The sequence below is a fragment of the Lepidochelys kempii genome, chromosome 16 (assembly GCF_965140265.1).
Source record: "Lepidochelys kempii isolate rLepKem1 chromosome 16, rLepKem1.hap2, whole genome shotgun sequence".
Classification (NCBI taxonomy): Eukaryota; Metazoa; Chordata; order Testudines; family Cheloniidae; genus Lepidochelys; species Lepidochelys kempii.
The window spans coordinates 4498307-4516990 of record NC_133271.1 but is presented as its reverse complement, the minus strand read 5'-3'; the positions used below and the strand labels follow the sequence as shown (position 1 = coordinate 4516990).

General features: G+C 43.3%; 1 protein-coding gene across 12 annotated transcripts in view; it reads right to left on the bottom strand.

The window, feature by feature from the left end:
* The window catches only part of PNPLA7 (patatin like domain 7, lysophospholipase), a 439100-nt gene that overhangs the window by 154167 nt on the left and 266249 nt on the right, over positions 1-18684 (bottom strand). For all 12 annotated transcript variants that reach the window (XR_012155226.1, XR_012155225.1, XM_073314045.1 and 9 more), the window contains one exon: positions 6748-6897. Coding sequence is in view for 10 of the 12 variants with exons in the window: in XM_073314045.1 (XP_073170146.1) it covers positions 6748-6897 (150 nt within the window). In the remaining 2 variants the exon portion in view is untranslated. The remainder of the gene's footprint in view (positions 1-6747; positions 6898-18684) is intronic.

Sequence of the window (18684 nt, the reverse complement as noted above, 5' to 3'; positions counted from 1 at the left end):
GCAGTAAATCATAACGATATCATATTATGGAGAGGTCAACAGCAGTTTAGGTTGCAATCTAGCTTCCATTCTGTCTTATCTCCATTCTCTCCCTAACTTTTCCCAGGACAGGGATTGTCCTGAAAAGATTATGATTAATGGGGAGGACAACAATTCCTGCCTTATGATTCCCAACAGGAGAGGACGAACACTTCAAATTACAAGAGTTTTTAAAAAAAGAAAAGGAGGACTTGTGGCACCTTAGAGACTAATCAATTTATTTGAGCATAAGCTTTCGTGAGCTACAGCTAAGTGATTCACAGTTACTATTTTTAACCAAGTATCCCAGGATTCTTTAGCCACTTCTCACACAGGAGTAAACCCTTTACAATGTTAACAAATTCACACATGCTCACACATCTGCACACTGGACTGCACAAAATGTTATGCTTGAAGAGGTGAAAAAGCCTAATGAACTGCCCAGTTTAACACATCCCCACTTATCGTTTCTTGCACACAGAAGTTGGAGATTCTAAGCTGGTTGATTACTAGGACATTTACCTTTTCGAGCATAAAAGTGTCTGCAGTTCCATAAGGTGGGGGCTTCCTCCCAGCACCCTGCAAAGCGTGTCCTGGACTCCTTGGCAGATCCCCTGTGGAGCTCTCAAGCTCCTCCTCCTCACCTCTGCAGCAGAAGGGCATCCCAGGAACTCCACACAAAATGAAAGTCTCTGCTGCTTCTCTGCAATTGAGCTCAGAACCCTCCCCTTTCCTGGCTCTGTTCTGGAGCCCAGCAGATGGGCAGTGGGACTCCACCCCACAGCAGAGCTTCAGGTGCACAAAGCCTTCCAAGCACGAACAGCAGCTCCAGCCCCACACCGCCTTCAGTGTCTTTTCTGTGTTAAAGAGCCAAGAGCCCTTCTCCTTTGTCCATCTTAGGACATGTATTTATATGTATTTACAAGAAGGGTAGCTCTGGAGATCCGTACATGAAATGAAGTACAAAGCACAGAATGAACTATGCATCCTGCCTCTGAAACTGCAGTTACCAGCATAGCATCATAAAAATTCTAGAATTTAGTGGGAACTGGAGTGTTAGCACTCCCAGCACAGGCCATATCTTCTGGACCAGCGAACAAGTTTTAAATGAACAAAGTCTACTGTATTAACTCACAGCAGCATTCAGAAAGGTATTTTCTATCAGTTAACATAATCATTTATGTCCATCACTGAATGTACATAAATTATTTCACATCATGCCAGTTAAGGACCTCCAGCTCCATTTTGAGATTTCACTAAGATTCAGAGCTAACTATGCTGGCTATTTCATAGAATTACTTCAGAAATCCAGTATAGTTGTAGCCATATTGGTCCCAAGATATTAGAGAGACAAAGTGGGTGAGGTCATATATTTTATTGGACCAACTTCTGTTGGTGAGAAAGACAAGCTTTTAAGCCACAGAGAGCTTAACAACAGCTATGGGTGAAATCAGACAATGCTCTGGAATGAACTCACACAGGAAAAGACAAAAACATCCTATCACCTGTGGGTCAATGCTTTTGATAAAGCAATCATTCTATAGCTGACCGATCAGTCCTCATCCTCAAAGGAAACCTGCACAACATTTTCTAAAGACGAGCCTCGGATCTTAAATTCATTATTTTGCTAAATGCTGAAAATCATGGACTGAACAGGGACACTGGATTTATCATAGAATCATAGAATATCAGGATTGAAAGGGACCTCAGGAGGTCATCTAGTCCGACCCCCTGCTCGAAGCAGGACCGATCCCCAATTAAATCATCCCAGCCGGGGCTTTGTAAAGCCTGACCTTAAAAACTTTTAAGAAAGGAGTTTCCACCACCTCCCTAGGTAACCCATTCCAGTGTTTCACCACCCTCCTGGTGAAAAAGTTTTTCCTAATATCCAACCTAAATCTCCCCCACTGCAACTTGAGACCATTACTCCTTGTTCTGTCATCAGCTACCACTGAGAATAGTCTAGAGCCATCCTCTTTGGAACCCCCTTTCAGGTAGTTGAAAGCAGCTATCAAATCCCCCCTCATTCTTCTCTTCCATAGACTAAACATCCCAAGTTCCCCCAGCCTCTCCTCAGAAGTCATGTGTTCCAGTCCCCTAATCATTTTTGTTGCCCTCTGCTGGACGCTTTCCAATTTTTCCTCATCCTTCTTGTAGTGTGGGGCCCAAAACTGGACACAGTACTCCTATTGAGGCCTCACCAGTGTCGAATAGAGGGGAATGATCACGTCCCTCCATCTGCTGGCAACGCCCCTACTTATACAGCCCAAAATGCCATTGGCCTTCTTGGCAACAAGGGCACACTGTTGACTCATATCCAGCTTCTCGTCCACTGTAACCCGTAGGTCCTTTTCTGCAGAACTGCTGCCAAGCCATTCGGTCCCTACTCTGTAGCGGTGCATTGGACTCTTCCATCCTAAGTGCAGAACTCTGCACTTGTCCTTCTTGAACCTCATCAGACTTCTTTTGGCCGAATCCTCTAATTTGTCTAGGTCCCTCTGTATCCTATCCCTACCCTCCAGCGTATCTACCTCTTCTCCGAGTTTAGTATCATCTGCAAATTTGCTGAGGGTGCAATCCACGCCATCCTCCAGATCATTAATGAAGATATTGAACAAAACCAGCCCCAGGACCGACCCTTGGGGCACTCTATTTGATACTGGCTGCCAACTAGACATGGAGCCATTGATCACTACCCGTTGAGCCCGACAATCTAGCCAGCTTTGTATTCACCTTATAGTCCATTCATCCAGCCCATACTTTTTTAACTTGCTGGCAAGAATACGTGTCTAAAGCTTTGCTAAAGTCAAGGAACAACACGTCCACTGCTTTCCCTTCATCCACAGAACCAGTTATCTCGTCATAGAAGGCAATTAGATTAGTCAGGCATGACTTGCCCTTGGTGAATCCATGCTGACTCTTCCTGATCACTTTCCTCTCTTCTAAGTGCTTCAGAATTGATTCCTTGAGGACATGCTCCATGATTTTTCCAGGGACTGAGGTGAGGCTGACTGGCCTGTAGTTCCCAGGATCCTCCTTCTTCCCTTTTTTAAAGATGGGCACTACAGTAGCCTTTCTCTGTGGAAAAGGACCTAGGGGTGACAGTGGATGAGAAGCTGGATATGAGTCAGCAGTGTGCCCTTGTTGCCAAGAAGGCCAATGGCATTTTGGGATGTATAAGTAGGGGCATAGCGAGCAGATCGAGGGACGTGATCGTTCCCCTCTATTCGACATTGGTGAGGCCTCATCTGGAGTACTGTGTCCAGTTTTGGGCCCCACACTACAAGAAGGATGTGGAGAAATTGGAGAGAGTCCAGCGAAGGGCAACAAAAATGATTAGGGGTCTAGAACACATGACTTATGAGGAGAGGCTGAGGGAGCTGGGATTGTTTAGTCTGCAAAAGAGAAGAATGAGGGGGGATTCGATAGCTGCTTTCAACTACCTGAAAGGGGGTTCCAAAGAGGATGGCTCTAGACTGTTCTCAATGGTAGCAGATGACAGAACAAGGAGTAATGGTCTCAAGTTGCAGTGGGGGAGGTTTAGTTTGGATATTAGGAAAAACTTTTTCACTAGGAGGGTGGTGAAACACTGGAATGCGTTACCTAGGGAGGTGGTAGAATCTCCTTCCTTAGAGGTTTTTAAGGTTAGGCTTGACAAAGCCCTGGCTGGGATGATTTAACTGGGAATTGGTCCTGCTTCGAGCAGGGGGTTGGACTAGATGACCTTCTGGGGTCCCTTCCAACCCTGATATTCTATGATTCTATGATTCTCCAGTCGTCCGGGACTTCCCCCGATCACCATGAGTTTTCAAAGATAATGGCCAATGGCTCTGCAATCACATCCGCCAACTCCTTTAGCACTCTCCGATGCAACGCATCCGGCCCCATGGACTGGTGCTCATCCAGCTTTTCTAAATAGTCCCTAACCATTTCTTTCTCCACAGAGGGCTGGTCACCTCCTTCCCATGCTGTGCTGCCCAGTGCAGGAGTCTGGGAGCTGACCTTGTTCATGAAGACAGAGGCAAAAAAAGCATTGAGTACATTAGCTTTTTCCACATCCTCTGTCACTAGGTTGCCTCCCTCATTCAGTAAGGGGCCCACACTTTCCTTGACTTTCTTCTTGTTGCTAACATACCTGAAGAAACCCTTCTTGTTACTCTTAACATCTCTTGCTAGCTGCAACTCCAGGTGTGATTTGGCCTTCCTGATTTCACTCCTGCATGCCCGAGCAATATGTTTATACTCATCCCTGGTCGTTTGTCCAATCTTCCACTTCTTGTAAGCTTCTTTTTTGTATTTAAGATCAGCAAGGATTTCATTGTTAAGCTAAGCTGGTCGCCTGCCATATTTACTATTCTTTCTACACATCGGGATGGTTTGTCCCTGTAACCATAATAGGATTCTTTACAATACAGCCAGGTCTCCTGGACTCCTTTCCCCCTCATGTTATTCTCCCAGGAGATCTTGCCCATCAATTCCCTGAGGGAGTCAAAGTCTGCTTTTCTGAAGTCCAGGGTCCGTATGGCTTATTTCAACAATCTGTAAACCACTACCTCCCCCTTTTGTCTTATGACTTCAGAGGTGTTTGTAAATGGGCCAATCTACCTTGAATGGTTCCTTACAATATGTGCTAACTACTTATGCTAAACAATCTGTTCCATCTTGGATTTTGCTGAGATGCTGGGAGTACCTTTCCCAAACCTGAAGAAGAGCTCTGTGGGCTAGTCTACACTACAGGCACTTCATCAGTGCAGCTGCATTGCTGTAGCGTGTCCAGTGAAGATGTTCTATGCCGATGGGAGAGAACTCTTCCATCAGAATAATAAATCCACCTCCACAACAGTGGTAGATATGCAGCAGGAGAAGCTCTCCCGCTGATATAACACTGCCCGCAACGGCACTTAGGTCGGTGTAATGAACGTTGCTCACAGGTGGCTTATTCAGACTCCTGAGCGATGCAAGTTTTACCAAAGTAGGATAGATCTGGCCGGTGTGGCTCGAAAGCTTGTCTCTCTCACCAACAGAAGTTGGTCCAATAAAATATATTACTTCACCCACCTTGTGTTTCAGAAATCCAGACACTGTCATGACCAGCTAGTACTTTGGATTCAAAAACACCTGAAGTGTGAAACGGGATAGCTGCTCTTGATGAACCATTTGCTGTTCAACTAAATTGGATTTGTTTTTTAAGGGAGACAGACAGGTAACCATGTCATTCCATTTGGTAATTATGTAGAGTGGTGTATTATCTCATGACAGGATTATTATTACTGAAGGCACAAAACAGGATGTTTTCCCTGAAGTTTCAAGTCCATACCTAAGTCCTTTCTGTGTATATGCATCGTGATGACCACTTCTTACACTAAATAAATTAGATCAAAGGGACACTGTTGAAGGTATTATGTCTAAAGAACTAACTACAATAGGGGTCCTTCTCTCTAAGACATGGCCTGCAGGGTTCTTTCTGGGTATCTGTTTCAAACTGAACATTCATGCCACAAGGGAACATAAAACTAGAATTTTTTCCAGTGTTTCTTATAAAATGCCAGTAAAACAGGTGCACACATGCCCTCTCGCTCACAGAGCATGTCCGATACCCACTGATATCCTCCAATGATGCCAACAGGCATTGTGTCAGACCCCTAGTGCATGGTAGTTGTGGTTAATGCACTATGTAGATGAGTGTACATGTGTACCTTCTTGTTTACGGGAATCTCACAAGCAACAGGTTGATATGTGTTTTTCCTGAAAGAAAAACTGGTGTCGATGGAAGAGATCTGAAAATAAGTCTTAAAATGTTACAGGGCAACAACTCCATAGGCATGACAGTAATGTCCCTTGAGCAGCAAAGCACTCGTCTTTCACATAAGTTGCTCTATCTCCACTGTCTATCCCCTTCTCTTTCCTTTGAATAAAATGACATGGGGTCAGCAGCTCTAACATGTACAATCATGGGCCCAGTAAAAAGAAGGACGGAGTAAGCAGGGAATGGCACATAACCCTTATGTTTTCCGCGCATTACATTTTACTCTGTGGAAATAACCTGTAGATCGGCATGAGTTGCAGGAAAGCTACCAGTAACTCCCAAAACACTCAACAGCTGGTTGGTAACTGCAGTGCCAGTTGGCTCCAATGGGGAGACATGCGACCAACATGCCCATTTTTCCTCGTTAAATTTCTCCAGACAAATGAAAACGAACCCATCCAGCACTGAGAAGGCACAAGCCCACCATACACAGGACTAGGAACCAGAGTGAAGAAAACAAATGAGGCTCAAGGGCACTTCCACAACTTTTGAGAACTCTAAACAAGAATTTGGTGTTACATATTCACATCACTGTGCATTTCAAAGGACAATCTTGTTTGGAACAGCAGCTCCTGGAACACACCCATGACTGCAGTAACTAATGCATATTACTGGCTGAGTTCTGATGCCTCTCAGGAATAACAGGGCTTGCACTGTACCATGGAGTTTCTCCAATTACATTAAAAGCAGGAGAGAAAGGGTTAATTAAAAGAAGCAATAATTAGTTTTTTAAATCCTGGGAAAAGACTTTCATGACAACAGACATGATTTTGTTTTACCGAATAAAATGCCTCATTCTGTGCCCCTGTTGTAAAATTTCCCTTCCAAGCCAAGCAGCAGCCTGTCATACACAATGACAGACAGCCTGACTGATGCTTTGCTAGAACGTTACGATTTGCAGTAACATACAGACAAGCTCTTACCAATAGCACTGACAGCATGTTTGAGCTCCAAAGTAAAGGCGGTAAGTGGTACCTCTTCAGACACTGGCATGATTGCTACGGTGGAGAGGTTGCTGGCAGCGTTTCCAGCATCCCACTTGCTGCCAGTGGTATGCAATCCAAGAGGATGACCTGCCAAAAAAAAGTATGTAATTAGCCAACCAGAAAGCTGCATTCCCTTTTGGTACCAGGTCTCCTTTTCAATTGTCAGACTATAGGGAAATAATTATTGAATTGTTTAATCTGTGAGATGCACAATATCCTCTATTTATGCCAAAGGAAATATTACAGACTATTCCATTCTAGACAGGGTGCATGCAGACTCTTATTTTCAATTGCTGAAGGGGTAGGCTTTGGGTAAAATTCAGGCAATGTCAGAATTCAGATTCTGAGACTACGTGAAGTAGGATGCATTTTCACCTAATCCAGGCTCCCCTGAAAGACAAAAGATGCTTCTCACCCTATCAGAGCTCAGCCCTGGCATAATGAATTTAGACGGCAGGCATCCTCTTGGTCTGGGAAAGAACTCATTTAGTTAACAAAAAGTAACAACCTATTTCCATGGGTCAAAGGATTCTAGGAATCAACACACACTTTGTATAGTCTTCCGAATCAGGGAAATAAGCAAATATCCAGGAGGTCATTTCAGATATGGTCCATATTAGGGTTTGAAATCTCCACTGTCCTTTCTTTTTGCATTTGTGGTGGGGAATTGCAGACCACTGAGGGAATGTGATAAGGAAGGGACCATTTCCACAATAGGAAAGTGCTCTCATACTTTTCACACTAATAACTGCAGGTTCCTATTAAGCAGCTTTCTTGATTTCTGCATTGTGAGTGAACAAGCACATCTTACCAGAACCCTGCAGTACCTTATTTTCTGGTATTAAACGTGAAGATTCCTATTTTACACAGGTTGGCGTTAGACTCGCTGGGTCCCAGGACAGAAACTAAGGAGTGGGACCCCATCCTGCCTTCCTTACCTGCTTGCACATTGGATTTCTGCAATGTTTTGGTTTTATGAATATTGTGACAGTCATATTACTACTACTCCTGGGGGAATTCTGCGACAAAAAAATTAAAAATTCTGCACCTGATATTTTAAAATTCTGCAAAATTCTGCATATTTTATTTGTCAAAATAACACCATATAATCACACTGGTTTCAATTATTTTGGTAATTTATTTCAAAATACCTGTCAGCAAATATGTCTGTAACAATACAGACACACACACAAATTCCCCCAGGAGCAGAGAGTTAAAGGAACTCCTACGACAACCCAGTACCTGTTTCTCTGCTCCCTTCCCCAACCTCCACAGCCCAGCCATAGGGCGCCCCCCCAACCCAGATACCCACACCACCACCAAGATCCCAGCTGAGGGGTGCCCCCACAGCCCAGATACCCGCACCCCAAGATTCCAGCTGCGGCGCGCCCCCACAGGCCAGACACCTGCACTCCTACCCTCCAGAGCCCAGGTATCCAGAGGGAGCAACAGCCTGATGCTGGGTCCTGGGGTTGCATGGAGTTTTCTGTGTGCCACTTCCTTACTTCAGGGTGTGCTGAGAACTGCAGTGGTGCAGAATTCCCCCAGGAGCATAATACTATGATTACTGCTACTACTGTCATTCATAATAATCATAATAATACAGTATAAAAAGCACTTTTATGCAAGAAAATAACCAAATCAGAACACATTGACAAACTCATCTAAATCACTTAGAAGTGGACCCTCCTTGCCTTTGAGGAGGCAAATTCTTCAATTATTTTAGAGATGTCCAACTTGCAACAAATTTCGTGTTCAACTGAAGTCTCAGACAGACCATTCAGACGATCTTGTGAATAGTTCTTCAGTAACTTTAAACGCGAGAAGCTTCTCTCTCCTGAGGCCATGGTTATGGGTACAGACAAAAGGAGACACAATGCAATGCTTAGGTTTGGGTACAGATCCAACAACTTTTTAGCGTAGATGTTGTTTAACATCTCCAGAGGCAAATTAGACACCCCAGCTGACAAAGCATTTACAGCTGGGAATCTCTGGAGATTCAAGTCATCAGCATCAATGTCACCCATTTCTTGAGCCAAATGCTTGCAACTTTGCGGACTGAAGGTGATGGCTAGTGGTGTCCCTACAGTGGGGCTCTGAAGGAGTTTGCTTACGTGACTGATTTGAAACAAAACATCATGCCATACAACAATGAAGATTATGAAGTGCCCTGAAGAGATCTCTCACGGAAGGCTTCTTGTCTCTGAGGCTGTCATACGATCTCTTTTCTGAACTGCATGATCAACGAGTGCTTCAAGAGCACACTGCACTTCAGTTAGGTGATATCGAAGCACCTTAAAATGGTCAATATGAGACTCCCAGTGAGCGTCTGACAGCTGTTTGACTGTAAGCTGGGTAATGTGCTTTTAACTATGGACCAGCGCTGAGTAGAAGAACTGAAAACAAGAAAAACACATTGTAACACCCCCAAAAATGTCACATACAGCACAGATATTTAGCAGCATCCAAGATGACCAAATTCATACTGTAACTGCCATAAGGCACGGACAACGCTTTTTTGTTAATGTTCTATATTATTTTTTGGACATCTTGTCTTTTGTCCTTCATATTGCTTCCATTGTCATAGCTTTGTCCTCTGCAGTCATAAACACTAATTTTCAAGTTCTCAAAGTGGACGAAAAAAGTGTCATATAGCATCTCTCCAGCAGTGGCCTCAACAGCAAGGAATCCAGTAAAATGTTCTGTAGCTGAAGCCCCAACAGATAGTTCACAATTAACAATGTGGAGTGTAACTGACAGTTTCTCAGGGTGGCTGCTGTCAGCAGTTCTGTCCATTATCACACCAAACATTCTGTATGATTAACTCTTTCAGCAATGACATGAAGGATGTACTTTCCCATTCTAGCAATCAATTCATTTTTAATATCTTTGCTGAGGTAATGACTGGCAATTTCTCTTTTCTCAATTCACTGGTGTTCATTCATTACAGGGTCAAATTTTGCCAACAGTTCATAGAATCATAGAATATCAGGGTTGGAAGGGACCTCAGGAGGTCATCTAGTCCAACCCCCTGCTCAAAGCAGGACCCATCCCCAATTAAATCATCCCAGCCAGGGCTTTGTCAAGCCTGACCTTAAAAACTTCTAAGGAAGGAGATTCTACCACCTCCCTAGGTAACGCATTCCAGTGTTTCACCACCCTCCTAGTGAAAAAGTTTTTCCTAATATCCAACCTAAACCTCCCCCACTGCAACTTGAGACCATTACTCCTTGTCCTGTCCTCTTCTACCACTGAGAATAGTCTAGAACCATCCTCTCTGGAACCACCTCTCAGGTAGTTGAAAGCAGCTATCAAATCCCCCCTCATTCTTCTCTTCTGCAGACTAAACAATCCCAGTTCCCTCAGCCTCTCCTCATAACTCATGTATTCCAGTCCCCTAATCATTTTTGTTGCCCTCCGCTGGACTCTCTCCAATTTATCCACATCTTTCTTGTAGTGTGGGGCCCAAAACTGGACACAGTACTCCAGATGAGGCCTCACCAATGTCGAAGAGAAGGGAACGATCACGTCCCTCGATATGCTCGCTATGCCCCTACTTATACATCCCAAAATGCCATTGGCCTTCTTGGCAACAAGGGCACACTGCTGACTCATATCCAGCTTCTCGTCCACTGTCACCCTAGGTCATTTTCCACAGAACTGCTGCCTAGCCATTTGGTCCCTGGTCTGTAGCTGTGCATTGGGTTCTTCCGTCCTAAGTGCAGAACCCTGCACTTATCCTTATTGAACCTCATCAGATTTCTTTTGGCCCAATCCTCCAATTTGTCTAGGTCCCTCTGTATCCTATCCCTGCCCTCCAGCGTATCTACCACTCCTCCCAGTTTAGTATCATCTGCAAATTTGCTGAGAGTGCAATCCACACCATCCTCCAGATCATTTATGAAGATATTGAACAAAACCGGCCCCAGGACCGACCCCTGGAGCACTCCACTTGTTCAACCTGACCAAGGAAATTTCCATTGCTTGGATCATGTTGTTCTTCTGTAGTTCCACGAAAATCCAGATTCCACTCTGCTGAACAACTATGCAAATGACTTTCATTACAACAGTTCCTCAATAATTCCTTTCCATTGCAATTAACTCCATATTGACACTGTGAACAGTTTTATCGCCAATGATCCTGCTTTCAGATTCTGCCATGCCTCCATACTGCATAAATGTGCTGATGAGCATTCATGCTCTTTGAGACAAGAATGAATGTGCTTCCACGCATTGAAGCCGTCCTTCAAAAAGGAATGATTTGCATTTTCCAAAAAGAGTACAACAAAAACAAAATACTTTATCTGCAGACATTTAAAACAGAAGCCAGAATCAGAGAATCATGTCACCATTTTTAAGGTTAATCTAATAGTTCTTCTTTGTAAAGCATCCAACAATGTCAGAATGACCTCAGTGTCCTCACCTCACAGATCAGTGTCCTCAGGTTTGGCCTGAACGTTATCCCCAGTTTCAGCTTGCTCCTCAAAATTCAAAGGTGACTTCTCAGTGGACAGAGTGACAGAAGTCAAACATTCCCCACTTTCTGCCTCTTATGGTGTGAAGAATGTAGCTAATTTAGGATATTTTCCCAAGCGTTTGGCCTTTTCCTCAGAAGCACATCTTTTTTGAGCACCACTGGGATATGAGCATTTCATCTCTGGCTCTACTTTTTCCCGCCGTAATTTTATGTAACTTATTAGCGGTTTTGTTTAACTTAAACCTAATGTAATTTTAATGGAAAATAAAGTACTTTTTTCAAACACCCCAAATCCCAGACTTGCCTCAGTGATCATCTAATTTTACTCCACTATCTCTCTTCAATCCAACACCAATCAAACGCGAGCAATTCATTCTTTCAAAGTGCAGATGTAACAAATCAAAGAAACATGATGAAGCTGCAATTCAGTAAGCAAATGAGTTTGCAAAAAATATGCCAGACAAATTTGTTCTGCAATACAGAAATTTTTTTTTTTTAGATTTTAGTACAGCAATTTTCAAATGTTGTGAGCGGAGTCCCCCCTTTGAGTTATAATTTTGGTTGTGCTCCCCCAATACCTACTCCTCCCCTCTCAAATTTTCAGGGTGGGGAGGTGAGTGCAATAGTCTCAGGGGGTGGGGCCAGCACTGGGTGCAGAGGCGTTGACACTGACCCACAGGCTGGGTGGCTCACTGAAGTGAGTCAGGGGGTGGAGGTAGCGCTCCCTCCCCGAGCCCCACCACCTGGGGTGGGAGCCAGAGGCCGAGCCCCGCCACCTATAAGGTAGCTTCGCAGAGCCTCCTATGGGATGGGGCCCTGGGCAATTGCCCTGCTTATTGCCTCTTACCGCTGGCCCTAACTTTAGAGCCCCAATTGTTCTGTTGCTTAGATAGCACAAGCCAGCATGGCAATGAGCTATTTCTTTGTCAAAAGCATCAATTATGTCTAATGATCTCTATCCCATTTCTCAGGTCCCTAGACCCTGGTTATGGAATATTCTGAAGGAACAGCTAATGTAAAATAGGCTGGAAAATTATCATCAATATATAAACATCACACACAGTAGATACTAAATAAGAGATAATTCACTGCATTCAATTTTTCATTTGACCATATATACATTTCATTTATTGTTTAGGCAACAGTCTAAACACCCTTTCCAAATACATACACAACACAATTAGACATTTTTCTTTTTGTTTCTGATGAATTTGAAAGTCGTGAGAGTTCAAAGTTCAAAATGTTCACTGCCTTCAACTTACGCAGTTAAGAAAATACTTAACACCTGTTCCCTATGCTCCTTTTATTTCGTCTGGTTGGCTCAGCACAAACTTATGGGTTTATGAAAAACAGATCCTATCAAACTAACTCAGTATCTTTTTAAAATGAGATTATAAGTCTGATTGATGAAACTAATAGTGTTGATGTAACATACTTAGACTTCTGTAAGGTATTGCATAGTTCTTTCTTTCCAAGGACTATGATCAGTGTATTGCCAGCAGTTACAAGTCACCACACAATTTCTTCTAAGCAAGCACCTTCATTCTTAAGGTAAAAGCATTACAGAGAAAACATGTAAAAACAGTAAAAACCTACACACATACTAGAAAACCTGAAATGAGATTACCCCCAGGTCCAATGTAGGGCTCTGATACCTGACAGTCCTTCAAACTCCACAAATGGGTTTTCCCTGTGGTTACAATTTCATATCAGTCTTTATATCAGGAACCAGAACGAACGGTGGAGAAATCAGTCATTTCTTTATACAGCTTGGACTCTTGCTCAGGAACAGGTAATCAGCAGCTACACCTCTCCTCAGTGTGTAGTTTCAAAAGGCTGGACTTTTTGCATAACCAGAGTTCTGGCATTACCCACTCCCCATGGATTCCCCAGGAAATCCATATAATATGTACTGTCTCAGATGTCCATGCTTGTCAGGCACATTTCAATATAGAGACAAGGGAGTGAGATAGTATCTTTTATTAAACCAACTTCTGTTGGTGAGAGAGACAATAGACTAAGGACCAAGAGTAGGTGAAGATGCTTTCTTTCCAAGGACTACAACCAGTGTATTGCCAGTAGTTACAACTTACACGCAGCTCAGATGCTGGCACGCTCTCTATGGAAGCTTTCCTCACTAAATTCTGAATTTAACAGCAGGTGAAGTTTTTAGGTCCAAACTACTTTCATATTCCTTTAAGAATCCCCTTCACCCAGAATAGGTACCTATGTGGACCCAGAACTGAGTGAATTACTGATACAAATGCACATCAATTCCTTCAAAATAGCAATGATCTTGTTAGAATCCAGTTTCATACGAGGGAAATAATTATTCCCCTCTATTTGGCACTGGTAAGGCCACATCTGGAGTATTGCGTCCAGTTTTGGGCCTCCCACTACAGAAATGAGGTGGACAAATTGGAGAGAGTCCAGTGGAGGGCAACGAAAATGATCAGGGGGCTGGGGCACATGACTTACGAGGAGAGGCTGAGGGAACTGGGGTTATTTAGTCTGCAGAAGAAAAGAGTGAGGGGGGATTAGACAGCAGCCTTCAACTACCTGAAGGGTGGTCCAAAGAGGATGGAGCTCGGCTGTTCTCAGTGATGGCAGAAGAAAGAACAAGAAGCAATGGTTGTAAATTGCAATGTGGGAGATCTAAGTTGGATATTAGGAAACACTATTTCACTAGGAGGGTGGTGAAGCACTGCAATGGGTTACCTAGGGAGGTGGTGGAACTTCCATCCTTAGAGGTTTTTAAGGCCCAGCTTGACAAAGCCCTGGCTGGGATGATTTAGTTCGTGTTGGTCGTGCTTTGAGCAGGGGATTGGACTAAATGACCTCCTGAGGTCTCTTCCAACCCTAATATTCTATGATTCTATGATAAGTCAGTCCTGGAGGAGAGGACTATAATTAGCCCAAACCCCTTATATATGCAGAACAGAGTAACTTTCCCTTAATCTCTCTGACGTCTAACAGACATTTTCCCCTTCCTGATCTTTTTTATATTGTATATTTTGTGGAACACACACATTCCAACACAGGCACTGACAGTGATTAAAAGTAATTGACCAGCGGTTAGTAAAATTTACATTTTAAAGCCCATATTTTTAAAATCAGTCTTTTTGTTGTGTTGTGCACAAAGTAAAACAATAAAAACCTCCCAATAATCTTTCATCTTGCTCACTCTGCACATGCAGAACGTCAGCACTCTACCAGATAAAAGTTTATGTATAGGAGGCAAGATAATATGCTTCAGAGACGATAAACAGATTTCTCAATTAGTTTATCTTATTTCTCTCTTGTACATTGGTCATTTTTTCTTGCTACCTCTTCTTTATAACAAAAAAGTTCTTTAGCTTTCACAGCATCAAGGAAGAGAATGACAGGTACACTGCCGTTCTGATTCATTTCATCTCCTTTCAAGTCCTCCTGGGGGAAGTTTACTTTTAGTACCTGATTCATTCCTTTTATCAGTTAGACTCTCTCGTCATTTTAATAACACTTGCATTCAACAGACTGAAGTTTGCCTCCATCAAGACTCTAGCTTATCTTTATTTTAAAAGAATGTGTCAGAGGAAATTATGTTTTTTTGTCTGAAGTATTTCTGCATCTGCAATGAAAACAGGGTTTAGCCATTTTATTATCTTTACTTATACACTGGCAGATAGCACACCAAACCAAACTCTCATCAGGCCTGACACACACATTGCCTCTAACTCACTGTTGTCATAATCTGTAATGTGCCATATGCAAACTGGTAACACACTGGTCATTAATATTGTGTGGTGTATGTACGGGCAGTGTATAAAGAAATATAGAGGTGTGTTGCCAACATGTTCCTAAAATGTGTTTGGCAAATAGTGCCTAAGCCCAGCCAGTCTTCGAAAAAGAAATGCTGTTTCGCCAGTTTGACTGTGTTTCCAGTGTAAATTACACAAGGTGAGACCAAAGACAATGAAAAGGGCATTTACATGTAAGGCAAACAAAGCCATCAGGCAAGCAAATGGGGGAACATGACCACTTAAGAATCTTGATGGGGAACAGAGGTTGCATCCCCATGAAGCCTTCCTGCCTCTTGAAACAGGGTCAGTAAACTTTTGGAAGACATAAGCAGAAGCAAAAAGCCATTTTGTCACCCATCATGTGGCTCCTCTTGACCCAGGAGGAAAGAGTAGCTCGAAACTGACAGTAGGTGAGAAACTTGCTTAGACAAAGATTGTAACTTGCTGAAATTAAGTTTTAGTCACTAGAAAGTGTGTTTTGTTTTGTTTTATTTATATCCATAACTCTCTTCCAGTCTTACTTATTATCACTTAAACATCTGCTCTTTGTTAATAAATTTAGTCTTCTTTTATCACAAAACCATCTCAGTGCTGTGTATTAAACCAAAGGGTAAAATCCTCAGCCAGGCAACCAGACTGGTGTGTGCTCTCTCTCCTTGGAGGCAGCGAACTTTACTTCTGTAAGGGTCCAGTGAGAGGGACTGGACACTGCAGGAGAGATGGTTTTAGGGAGACTTGGGATTGGACAAGCTGTTGGTGTCACCTGCAAGAAGTAACCAGGCTAGTGGCAGCCAGGGAGAAGCCACTGTACTGTGAGCAGGCTACATTGAGCCAGAGCTGCACAGCACAGAAGCAGCCAGGGGTTACAGTGCAGGTGGTGACACAACTGGTCTGGGTGAATCCCCAAGTGTCAGAAGTTCTTTGAAATTTACTGTCAATGTAGATTCCACTTCTGCTGTGCATACACCCCATGCCAGTCAGCTCAGATTCTTTTGGCCAGCAAGGTCCACTGGGGTTGCACTTATACCCCAGATTTTCTAGTGTCCCCCAACTGAGAGAATAAAATGCAGAGCAGGTCCAACTTTTTCTCAGTTCCATCAGCAACACAGAATCCAGATGGTATAAGAGGGAAGGTATAGGAAGGATGGTATAGGAGGGAATCCAGATGTAGTAGCAGGGAAGGAGGGTGGATTGCGGAATCAAGGTGGACAACACATGTAGGAATAAAGTGAGAAAGGCCAAAAGCCATGTAGAGTTGGACCTTGCAAAGGGAATTAAAACCAATAGTAAAAGGTTCTATAGCCACATAAGTAAGAAGAAAACAAAAAAAAGTGGGACCGCTAAACACTGAGGATGGAGTGGAGGTTAAGGATAATCTAGTCATGGCCCAATATCTAAACAAATACTTTGCCTCAGTCTTTAATGAGGCTAATGAGGAGCTTAGGAATAATGGTAGGACAACAAATGGGAATGAGGATATGGAGGTAAATATTACCACATCCGAGGTAGAAGCCAAACTTGAACATCTTATTGGGACTAAATCGGGGGGCTGGATAATCTTCACCCAAGAATATTAAAGGAACTGGCACATGAAATTGCAAGCCCATTAGTAAAAAATTTTAATGAATCTGTAAACTCAGGGGTTGTATCATATGACTGGAGAATTGCTAACATAGTTCCTATTTTTAAGAAAGGGAAAAAAAGTGATCCGGGTAACTACAGGCCTGTTAGTTTGACATCTATAGTATGCAAGCTCTTGGAAAAATTTTTGAAGGAGAAAGTAATTGAGGACATTGAGGTCACTGGTAATTGGGAAAAAATACAACATGGTTTTACAAAAGGTAGATCATGTCAAACCAACCTGATCTCCTTCTTTGAGAAAGTAACAGATTTTGTAGACAAAGGAAACACAGTGGATCTAATTTACCTCGATTTCAGTAAGGCATTTGATATGGTTCCACATGGGGAATTATTAGCTAACTTGGAAAAGATGGGGATCAATATGAAAATTGAAAGGTGGATAAAGAACTGGTTAAAGGGGAGACTACAACGGGTCACACTGAAAGGTGAACTGTCAGGCTGGAGGGAGGTTACTAGTGGAGTTCCTCAGGGATCGGTTTTGGGACCAATCTTATTTAATCTTTTTATTACTGACCTTGGCACAAAATGTGGGAGTGTGCTAATAAAGTTTGCGGATGACACGAAGCTGGGAGGTATTGCCAATACAGAGAAGGACCGGGGTTTTTCGCCTTCCTCTGCAGCATGGGCTCACTTCCTGGAGGATTCTCTGCACCTCAAGGTCTTTAAACCACGATTTGAGGACTTCAGTTGCTCGGACATAGGTTAGAGGTTTGTTACAGGAGTGGGTGGGTGAGATTCTGCGGCCTGCGTTGTGCAGGAGGTCAGACTAGACGATCATAATGGTACAAACTATACGATCATAATGGTACCTTCTGACCTTAAAGTCTATGATTCTAACACATCTCAAAGAACCACCGTTATTGTAGGGTAGGTAACCATTCTCTCTTCTTCGAGTGATTGTCCACCTGGATTCCTCCTCTGGTTTCTAGCAAAGAGAGAACTCCTTGCACCCACTTCCTGATTACAAGGTCAATTTAAAATAATGATTTGAAGACCGCTCTGTCAGGTCTTGAGGCTTGAATTAAGAAACAGTGCTGGGTGAATGTGTGGACTGATCCCCACATAGCTGCCCTGCAAATTTCTGGAATTGGGAGATGCCACAAAAGTGGCCTGAGCCCTGGTGTAATAGGCTTTAACCTTCATGGATGGATCTAATCTAAACTAATCATAGCATTCCCTAATACAACAGTCTTTGGATTGATATTGCCTCACCTTTCACCCTTTTTACAACTATCAACAGCAAGCAGGGTCTTTCTTCCCGGACCAGAAGATCACCGTATGGGAAGTCGAAATGCCCATTGTGATCTTGGGAGACCCCGCCTACCCCTTAATGCTGTGGTTTATGAAGCCATACATGGGGCAACCTGACAGTCGCGAGGAGAGGTTCAACAACAGGCTGAGCAAGTGCAGAATGACTGTTGAGTGTGCACTCAGCCACTTAAAAGCCCGCTGGCGATGCCTGTATGGGAAGCTGGACATGGCAGATGACAATATTCCTATGCTTATAGCCGCATGCTGCATGCTCCATAATATTTGTGAAGGGAAGGGTGAAAGCTATACTCAGGGCTGGACCACAGAGGCTCAGTGCCTGGAGGCTGAGTTTGAACAGACAGAGACCAGGGCTATTAGAGGGGCACAGCGCGGGGCCATAAAGATCAGGGATGCCTTGAGGCAGCAATTTGAAGCTGAAAGCCACTAATATTTGCTGCTATGCTTGGGATTGCAGTGTTTGTAATCCCAGGAGGTGACTGGTGCACATGATGCTATAAGGGGGTTTAACATAATTGAATATTGCTTTGCTGTGCTCTTTTTGCTTTCACTTAATAGAATAAAGATTGCTTTCAAACCAACAACACAATTCTTTTATTAAAAGAAACAAATGGAGGAGAGAGTCAAATGACAAAAATACAGCAGTAGGAAGGGGGTTGGGGGAAGGGAAGGTCACCAGAGGAGGAGGGGTCCTGGGACAGCTAC